This window comes from Theobroma cacao, chromosome 2, assembly GCF_000208745.1.
Source record: "Theobroma cacao cultivar B97-61/B2 chromosome 2, Criollo_cocoa_genome_V2, whole genome shotgun sequence".
Lineage (NCBI taxonomy): Eukaryota > Viridiplantae > Streptophyta > Magnoliopsida > Malvales > Malvaceae > Theobroma > Theobroma cacao.
In genome coordinates this window covers 13146669-13157851 of record NC_030851.1, presented here as the reverse complement: position 1 = coordinate 13157851, position 11183 = coordinate 13146669, and the positions used below count along the sequence as shown (strand labels likewise).

Here is an 11183-nt window from a genome sequence, read left to right as displayed (position 1 = left end):
CAATGCTCCTAGCTTTCTTGCTTTTATTGCAAGCTCAAGTCATTCCATGCCCATGCACTGTCAACCAGAGGCCACGCCTCCCATCTTTTACTGCCCCCTTTATTTAGAAGCGCATATCACACTCCTCCATTTCTTTATCTGGTAACCATTTCTTTCTCTTTGCTCATTAAACTCAAAGTGGCAACGTTAAGTAAAGTATTGTATTGTATAGCTTAGAAATCGAAATACGACAAGATGCTAATCATCCCTTAATAATAACTGAAGGCTTCTTATCAAGAGGATGGGGATTAAGAATAATGTTGTCAGATGATGACATTAGTTTTAGAAGCTTGAAAATCTTAAGTAATTAATTATTCAAAATTAATTGACATTTTAAATGGGGTATATATAATTGTCTCATCCCTGATGCTGGCGCTCAAACTCCCTCTAGAATGGCATGTCATGTGTTTATTTTCTTCCATGTAATTTTCAGTTAGAAAAATTGGTTGATTGACTCCTCTTGGAAAAGCCCCTTTGTTTCTTGTTAGTTTGTTAGAGAGAGAGAGAGCGGCATGTTTGATGGGCTGGAAAGACAGAGTAGCAGCTTTTCAGGAACAGATCAGGCAGCTAACAGCAGCCATTGTTGTCATGAATCAACTATTAAATCACTTGTTCCAAGTTTTAACTCAAAGACAATAACATAAATAGAGAAAGAAAACAGCATAACAAATGAGAGGGCTCTCCCGTACAGTTAATGCAGGGAGGGTGGGGGGCACATGCTTCGGCAACGAATGTCCTACCAAGCCCACGTCGCTGTGTTTCGATTCTCGGGTTATGGGGAAACACCATCATGCATGCCAAAGTCCCCATTTATTTGTTTATAATTACCTCTTAATAACATACTCTGATGTTCTTAATATCTTATTGTTTGACAGGTAATCTCATTATGCCTTGCCACTCCTCTGCCCTCTCCACTTGTCTCATTTCCAGGGCCTTAGCATGCAAGTTTTTAAACTTGCCCTTTTCCTGTTAAGAACATACTATAATCAGATTACTCTCAACAGACAACTGACATCTCTGTTTTCTAAAAGGAAAAAAGAATTTGAACAGGCTTTGCAGGTGCAGGGGAAATGCGTTTGATATTGTAGGCTGCTCCAAATTGTTTGAGGAAATTAAATAGCAGAGAGATTTGGAAGAATTAAGGCATTAGTATTAGTATTAATTGTTAATTATGATTATGATCCGCAGCATCCAAAAGCATGAGACGCGTGTGAAGCAGATGGGGCCAAGGGGGCGACGTGATGGGGTTTCTCTGTTGTCTGTTTTCACACATTCCAAATTCTAGTTTAATTTTTGTAGGGATGGGTAGACATTCCCTAAAGCCTCCCATTAGGACTAAAAAGGACCTTTTTGTGATATTCTAAAAAGAAAGAGCCTTTACAGTCATTTTCTCCTTGGAACATGCCCTAAAGTTGTTCGCTGGGGGACCCTAGCGTATTTTTCCCCATTAGAAAACAGGAGGAACATATATTTCGTCTTAACAAAGTCAAAAACTATTACGGTTCGACCTCCCTAAGAATATATATACAATATTATCATTATTTAATCTAACTGACTGACTGACCACCATCTCTCTTTCTTCACCCCCCCCCCCCCCCCTTTCTGCAACTATTTCATCTCTCCACAAGCTTCCAAACAAAGAGAATTAATGGAAAGTGAGATTTACAACGTTTATTCTCCTTGTTGTCCTCTGATATGTTTACAATGAAACAGAAGGCAACACCAATTCGTCTCTGGTTAATGGGTGTCTCTCGCTTTCTTGATTTCTCGACTCTGAGATATGCTTATGGCAGTAGTTATAGATTATTCTCTCCAATTTAAACAACAGATTGAACAGCTTTTTTTCATCCATGGCTTATGCTGAGATCAAGACTAAGCTGGGGAGTCGTAGTCAAAATCATCACCATCATCGTCCTTCTTCTTATTATAGTCGGTTTCTGGGTTATCCGATATGACCATGGTTCCTGCTGAAAACCTTTCTAATCAACATCATCTTCCTCACGGTGGCGGCGGTGGTTTTTATGGTTGTTGTGGTAGCAGTTATACAGAGAGTTTTGGTCTTATGAGCCGTGTTCACGGGTATGACTATCACAGTGAAGCTTGCTTAGGATCTGATCTAGTTGCTAATTCCATGGCTGAAGATGAATCAAGAACTAATAGCCTTAATGAAGAACGCTCCAGCTCCAAGGATAACAATCAAGAAGAGAAAGATGAAGGTTGGCTCCAACTCGGCATAGGGGGCCAGGCAACAAGATATGATAGCAGCAAGCATGATCAAGGGGATCCAACAGCGAGAAGAGGAGGGTTGATCGAGCTTGATCTATTACCTGGAGGAAGCTCGCAACAAGCAAGGCCATTAGCCCCTACTTTCAACATGCCCGAGTTTCGAGCTCCACGTCCACCGGTTATGCATAGTTTTAGTACTTCTTTATTCTTTCAACACCAACAAGGAAGTAGCTCCACGTTCCCTCAAGGAGAGATTAACTGGGCATTTAGGCCTATATCGCAAAATATAGCAGCAGCTCCGTCCTCCTCATCGTCTTCTTCTTCTTTGGTACCATTGGGCTCCCATTTTGCCAGACCATTTCAGGTGCAACTCGGAATGGATGTTGCCGGGCCGAGCTCAGATGTTAGAATCATTGATCCTCCTAGAAGGCCCCATTCTGGCATTTGGTTTATGCTACAAGCATCACAAAATCAGTAAGTACAAAATAAGATAAGGAAAAAAGGGGGGGAGGGAGATAACTTGGAAAATATTAAAGACCACTTTTTGTTTTTGCCTGAAAATTTCTTTTTTTTTTTTTTAATTGTCACTCTGGGGTATTTAAAAATATTAGAGCTCACTTTCTGATGAAATTCACTTGGGTTTTTCATTTCAGAGCTAAAGAACCGTTCTTGCCTCAAATACCAAAGAGCTATCTGAGAATCAAGTAATATATTTTATCCATTTGTTTTATTCCAATTTATCACTTTCTAGTTCCTTTTTGTAATTCCAGGCTTTCATAGGAACTCCCAAACTATAAAAAGTCTTGTGCTACACAAAACTTACTGTATTTCGGTTCTTTTGGTCTTCAACATATTTGAAATCTTCAGGGACGGGAAGATGACAGTGCGGTTATTAATGAAGTATCTGGTTAACAAGCTGAGACTGGATAGCGAATCAGAGGTACGTTGATAAAAACTATAAATGCAACTCCTTTTCCTTTCAAATGCTACCATGTTGAGCTGCCCATGCCATGCTTCGTTTTGCATACCTCACTTGCTTTTGATTAGCAAAACATGACGGCATAAAAGAGCCAAAAAGAGCAAATGAGAGTCTTCTTTTTATCCAGTAAATTAATTACATGAATTAGGACTTGGTTGGTGCTAGAGACATGACAGAAACAGCAGAACTAAATGCGTCTTTCTTACTGTGCTGTTTTTCTTTTTTAGTTTTTCTTGTCTGATAACATCATAGTTAGGTGGGAAGTGTATTTCTTGGTAGCCATTTTTTCTTATCTGGTATCATTAGCCGTTTAAGCCATCAGCTATCGTTCTTAAGATTGCCTAAATTTTTGTTAATCAAGGTAAGGAGTCATTTAAAATGGTTATAAGCTTCTTGTTTTAGTTAGTTATGGATGTTCTTAGTGACAGGATTAAAGGTGTAGGGTTCAATTTTAGAAGTTTGGAGATAACATACAGAAAACTACCTAACACCTTCTATGCTCAACCCCAAAAATAAATGGAAGAGGAATGGCCTTTCCTGCTTCTATATATGGGCTTACTATTTCACACCATAAACTTGTATATATGAAAGTAACATATCAATGATCTGGCATACTTGCAAAGAAAACAGGATGAACCACAAGCAAAGTATTGTCTAAAGTAAAACTATACAAAGATTAATCTTCATGATTAGCTGTTTAGAAAAAAAAAAAAGGGCATATAATAGAACAATTAGCTTTAAGTAAATGAGTTGATCAGGTTAGGGTGAACAAAAATTCAAAATTCATGGTTACGTAGAATCCAAATGTCATTTATTTTTTACTATATATATAGCCATTAGCCTTAAAAACTTTGGAATGACTTAGAGAAATATATATAACTTATCTACCAAACAAGAAATTTAATCATTTTGTTATATGTATAAAAGCGCCGGGAATGTAAAATTTAAGACTGTAGTTAAAGCTCCTAACCACCTCAATCACCTGAACATGCAAATATACTTGCTCTCAAAACTCAAGTAGAATCCCGTAAAACAGCCGACTACGGCCGGTAAAATGGAGCAAAGATACATTAGGGCTGCTGGCATAAGTATGTTCAGAATTATGAATTTGGCCATGGCATTAATGATCGGGGTCAGAAGATTAGTGCATTATAACGCTGATAGGGAAAGAAGGGGTAGGGGTACGTAGGGCTAGGGGGTTGGATATTGAAATGAGAATCAGCACTAGGGTTTACAGGTTCATCTTCAATTTATTAGGGAAGATAATTAGTATATATATATATATATATATGTTTAAAATTTCANAGTATATATATATATATATATAATGTTTAAAATTTCTTTGGATGAATGAAAATTGTTCAAATGTCAAAAAAAAAAGAAAAAAAAAGAAAAAGAGAAGTTCATAGCGGAAGGAGATAGAAATATTTTGTTTTAAAAGCGACATAGATATAATTAATTCATTAATGCTTTCATTATCTAGGGTTTTTATCCATACTCCTGATAATTAGACAAAAATTTAATTAGGTACGTATCAAAAAAGTATCTAGTCTTTTATAAGTATGGACATAATTGTTTGCAACTTTATGATTGCACAAAAAGACACGCATGTTACACAAAGTGAAATCGAAGTCCTCCTTCTGCACACATTGAGGAAATCACTTACACATGATGTTTGAATACAAATTAATTAAGTTGTTTTCTTTATTTTGGTGATGTGGGGCATATACTCAATGGTGAAAATATTCGTATCATGAATTCGAGTTCTTTTTTAGGTAGTCATTATCAGGGAAAAATATTGGTCTATACCACAATAATTTGTGCACGAGGTGCACTACATAAGGGAATAATTTTGTGTATCTCAAGTTGTTAGATTCACATTATTTTTCGTCCCATCCCTTTAATAAGAAATGCTTCTCATGCACACTTCACAATCAAATACCATTATATCTTCCCCAATAATGACTTTAAAGTAAAGTTCTTCCACATATACTACTTTAGGATTATAATTTATAAACCTAAGAGATACAATTTGTGTGTAGAGTTCCCCAATTTCATCTGCCAAAAGTAATTGTCACCTTTAAATCAACAAATGGATGTCCCAAGTAAATCATAAAATTTTCACAGGAAGCAATGAAAGCAGCTTGGTGATCATTCCAATTTCTAGTTAAAAACCTCACCCTAAGGAGTCATAGGTTACAATCTGTAAAGGACATAAAAATCTTGATTACATTTGAACTACAAGTCATGGCAACTTCCCGTTCATGTGCGTGTCATGCAACATTTACACAATGAAAAGGATTTTATAGATTGATTTGTAGTATCATCAATTACCATTTAGCTTCAGCTTGTCACAGACAACTACATTATCAAAGAAAAACTTTAATTAATTTGAAGATGCATGTGACATGAGCAAGTAGGAAATTAATTATGGGTGTTAGTTTAACATGCACAATGTAAGTTTATAGCTTATAAGAAGAATAAGTTGTATATATTGAAGGGAAATAGGTTTCAACCAGAGATGAAAAAAGATGCTTTCATTTTATTGATTTCAGAATTTAGGTCCCTAGCAGTTAGGAGAAGACACTAATAATGATGGGAAATAGCTTCTGATTTTTTTTTTATTAGTAAACGCCTCCTTTTCAAAAAAAGAAATAATAATAATAATAATAATAAAATTTGGCAGTTGTTTCTTTTCGAGTGGATAAGAAAGTATCATGAGGTACATTAAAGCCACAAGGCCATAAGATTATGTAGTTTATTTTGCAATATTGTATATGTGCTTACTTTAATGCATGCTATGCATATAATATTATAGGTAATCTAAGAATTATAAATGCATAAATTAAGAGGGAGAATATATATTGCCACTTCTTCTGCGCAACTGTCAGAGTCATAGGACAAGATGAGATGCTAGGTTTAACAACGGCCCAAATGAAACATTACTGGAAATAGATACATACTTGTGTATAATTTTTTCTATATGTTTCGCCCAAGAATATACTAAACGCGTTTCACAGCTGGACACAAACGTGCATTGAAGTTTTTCTAGCGCTACTAGCTTTTGACAGAACTTTGGCATCTTTTCACTCTGAAATTTGTAATCTTCTAGGTATACCAAGTCATCCTCTCTAGAAAGAAGTTGAACTATTTTACGTAGAATTTGAGGATAGGTTGTTTCCATAAAAGCCAAAATGAAGCTTTTATTTGCCTTAGCTTGGGAAACATTTTGCTTCTTTTTGTTTCTTTTGACAAACATATATACATATACATATACATACATACATATATATATATATATATATATATATATATATCTCGTCATTTCATCTCACGAAAGGAGAAGCTCCTTCTCAGACAGCATATCATGTTAGAATAAAAAGGTTGTTCGCTACATTTATTGGCCTTCATTCTTTGTCCTTTGCGGCACTATTTGTATGACTTGTCTCCGCCACCTAAAACATCTAAACTATACATGTTAGCTTTGGTTAGAATATGTATATATTTATAGTTATGACATATCCTGGACATTCATGTTTTGTTATACTAGTATCAATTATATATTGTATTTTCTCGTGTATATATATTATATATAATTAATTAATTTAAACATTTATAGGTCAACCCTTATGCCATGATACGGATGCATACATACTTTTGTTTCTTTCCTTGCACTTCATGCCATGAAGTAATCCAGTTGAGATTATGACAGTATCTTATTTTATCAATCAAACCCCAAATGTTACAGCTATTGCTTGTTTGTATTCTTCACCTACAAAATTACACCTAATCTTCAGAACATCATAATATATGTTTAGATAATATAGGATGCCTGTCATGCTGAACATTCCTCTTGCTTTTATATAATAAAAAAAACTTCCCCATGTAGCTATTTAGGTCAACTCGGCTGCCATTGATTTGGCAAATTCTTCGCACCGGCCAGGTGATGTGAATCTCCTTGCCACATATAAAATTTTCATCTAGGATTTTAGTTTATGCCGCCTTGGGATAAGATATTTCTCCTTTCTCACATGGCATGCAACAAAATACCCAATGATTAGTGTCATAAGTGATTTTAGCGCAGACGTAGGACTCTTCTCTCTCTCTTTGATGAGGAAGATATCTCCTTCAATCAATTATCCTGGATCGCTAGCTCTTCCACCATTGATTTTTGTCCATACTGGTATCTAGCCACAGATATTGTTTTACACCATTTTGTTTCATGATTACCCATTATCTCTAGTTTCCCTCTTTTTACATGGATATGAATAACAGTCTAGGGCAATAATAATCGGTGCAAGGAAAAGCAAAAAGATGTCCTCATGGTGGGAATTGAGTAAGGCTTGTTTGATCCCTCTTTTCGCAATTTTTTAAGAGTGCATTGACTTTAAGATATATAGAAAAACATTAAAAACATCTTCATCTTTGGAATATCTCGTCCTTAAGTTGACACTCATTAACACATTCCTAAAAGAAAAATGAGGGTTGATATTAAGACATCTAATAAAGGTAAAATCATATCGTAGGGCCTTGGAAATCACACGTGGACCCTGTCATTCTCAAACCCCCCATCTGCATGCGTTATCGCTTCCTTTCGTCACGCTTTCGCTTCTTTCATCTCAGCTTTCAGACAGCTAATTGTAGGCCCCCCCTTTTTTTGAAGCCTTCTCTCCCCTTTTTTCTCATAGATTGTGCTTCAAAAGGGCCATCGAAAAACCCTAAGTGGTGCACTTTGAAGGAATTTAAAAGACCCCATCATCACTCCCACAACCAACCACAAAATACATATATTGATACATATTATAAAAAAAAACCCCCACACATTTTACGTCGGGGGAAAGCAATGCATGAGGGATAATTCCACAACAGAATCATTCCTAGTAGTTGAAAAAGAACAAAAATAAAAGCATAAAGAGACAGATAAGGAGCCCCATGAAAATGAGTTCTTTATTCATGGTGAACGGAATGCATGCAGAATTAAATATTAGAAATAAATCCTTATCTATCACCTTGATATCAGCATCCACCCATTAAACAACTACTAACCCCTTTTCCCCCACCTTAGCTAGTGTTACCTTATTACATTTTAAGAATTATTTATTAACGAAACAAAAAATCAACTACCAAGAAAGGAATATTGACCTTTCACTTTAGACATTAGGGGTTTCTTTTTTTCTTTTTTTTTTTTTTTTTTTTTTGGGGAATATGGAGAGAGAGCAACGTGAAGAAGACGTGCATGAGATGTGATTGGCGTATGTGACAAGTGTTGAGTTACGTTTTGTAGGAATAAAGTAACTACATAAACATTTCAAAACCAAAAAACGAAAAAAGAAAAATGGGTGCCTATTCCTCGCCGTGCTTTTTGGATCCATTGCAAATCTTTTTTAATTATTTTGTGCCTACTATTTTTGAATTATAATACTAGTATTAAAATAAAAGTCTATGAGATCATGATTTTGGCTTACGAGTAAAGTCTAGGTGGGGCCCGAAATGATTAATTTCGGGCAATTTAAGATCGTGGAATGAACGGGCAGCCTTTAGACGGTCGATTTTCCTGCCTGACCGCTGACCTAAGTTGCAGTAGTAGTGTAGCATTTTTCAATTTCGGAGGAATGAGGAATCTGTTGGAGTAAAGAAGAAAAGTTGGAGAGAGAGAGAGAAATGGAGAAATTTTATGGGTAAAGTAGACGTTTAAGAGGAATGGGGCATACCATGGGTAAGACGTAAGCCAGTGACAAAGCCTGACTTCAGTACTACTGTACAAAACAAAATTAGTCTCAGTTTTTAGCATGTGGAGTAACTTTTTCTTTTTTTGCCTTTTCTTTAAAGGCTTTTAATAGCTTCTTCCCCACACACGTTCACATCTTTCGTTGCTTTCAAGTGATATTTGGTGTCACTCTGTCAACAAAAAAGAACAAATAACGAAGATTAAGTTACTTGAAAGTATAGGTATCCTAAGGGTTTGAAACACTTAAAAAAAAAGGGAAAAAAATGCATGAACATTTAGCTTTCATGAAACTGTTTCCATCATGATACAAGACCCCGCAGTTAGCATTCTAATGTGAAATCTTTTCTTTTTCTTTTACTTCATGTTCATGTTTGTGTTTCTTTTTTCTTTATTTTTTTAATCTTTTAGTAACATTAAGTCACATCTCGATGATAGTTTGATGTGTATTCCTTTTATTTTTACATATTAATGGATATATTGCTGAATCGCTAACACCAACTGTACGATTGCGATTGATGATAGAGCAGATAGAGATAACATGTAGAGGGCAACAGCTTGTACCTTACTTGACGTTGCAGAATGTAAGAGATCAAATATGGAGTTCAAGAGACGCAGTCACTTTGCTTCCAGAAACCTCAACAGCTGATCATGTCATGGTGCTGCACTATGGTAGGAGCGCTTGAAACTCCAAATGAAAAAAGCAACGAAAAAAAAAAACAAAAACAAAAAATGTTTCTCATAATTTAGTTGCCTCCTTTATGTGATGTATTATTCTTAAGTTATGAAACCTTTATTTTCTTTCTTTCTTCCTTATTTCTTTTTTTTAATGGGTTTTGTTATTTATTTTTCTTTCTTTTTTTTGGTTTCTTCGTTCTCTAATTGATGGAGAAAATAGTTTGGGGATGCCCTGAAATGATGTTAATGATTTTGGGGGCCAATAACGTAACCAAAATTGTATTTCCAAGCTATGCTGGCTTGATATTTAGTTATTATCATTTCTGTCAACTAGTACAAACTTCATTGATTAATTGACTAATCCATTTTTTCCCATCTTTTATATTCAATTTCTTTTATCCATAGCTCATGCCTTAATTAATATCTCTAATCAAGAAGACTTGCTCTAGCTAGCACGTACCTTTGTAATATCTTGGCTAGCTAATCGCTACAAATATTAATTTTATATGGTCCTCAACAGACCTTAATTAATTGCTCATGTTGCTACTCTATAATAAGTATAAAAATTCCTGTACCAAGTAGATCTCTTTTAATATGTTGATAAAAACAATCAAATATATTATTAATGTTCAGTTCACCTCATTTTCAACTCGTGATAAGGGCAATATTGCTGAGACAGCAAGAAAATTTTCAAATGTGCCAATTGAGTCCTTTGGATAAAATAATCATGTTCGGTTTTATAAGAAATAGTCGCAAAATTGGGGGTGGATTAATCAAAATTGCTTTTTCTTTGGTGTTAATTTGATAAGATTGTTATTGTTTTGATGTAATCTGGTTTTATTTGATGTTTTTTCTTTTTCTAGACTGATGTCTTTTATTCTTAAGAGTGATTTTTGTTGTTTCTTTATTTTTTTTTATGAATAACATTTATCATTGGCTTAATGAAAAAATAATAATAATAATAATAGCATATGTTAAGACTCCATTAATTGATATTTTAGAATTTTTTTTGTAAAAGAAAAAGGGAAAAATAGAAATAAATAAAAAACTTAAAACAAATGATAAAAAAAAATAAATCACTCAAATGGAGTCTAAAAAATCTTGTGATGACTTAATAATGCAGGGTTATCTTGATTCGGTGTGATTAAGTACCACCAATCGTAAAAGCTTGGCCGTTTTTGATGGGCTGCCTTTCAAGCAAAAGGAGGGAACATTTTTATTTATTATTTCTTTTTTTTGTCTTGGGGAAAAAAATCACTTACTAGCATGGAATCCATTCGATGACATCATCTTTCATCATGTTCTCGTGGGTGGCCCAAATAGCCCTAGGCACCCACAACGGATGAAAAAAGGTAATTTTTTTTTATTTTGATAATAAAAACATCAATCAAACAAACTTAATCATCTATCTCAATTATTATTGAAAATTTTTGCATCACCGCAGACCCATTGGATTTGAATTTTCCAACTAACAGGGAAGACAAAACACTCGTACTAATTCAAGTGAAATTCACAACTCGTGCTAAAATAAAGATT

The 11183-nt window shown here is 34.8% G+C and overlaps 1 protein-coding gene across 2 annotated transcripts; it reads left to right on the top strand.

The window, feature by feature from the left end:
- On the top strand, positions 1644–10016 carry LOC18608866. 2 transcript variants are annotated; one of them, XM_018114747.1, is made up of 4 exons: positions 1644–2739; positions 2919–2969; positions 3133–3205; positions 9500–10016. In XM_018114747.1, exons 1-4 carry the CDS (start codon positions 1991–1993, stop codon positions 9653–9655), a joined length of 1029 nt encoding a protein of 342 aa, XP_017970236.1. In that variant the 5' UTR covers positions 1644–1990; the 3' UTR covers positions 9656–10016. The 2 variants fall into 2 exon arrangements, with proteins under 2 accessions (XP_017970236.1, XP_017970237.1); XM_018114748.1 differs by having other exon boundaries at positions 9495–9546.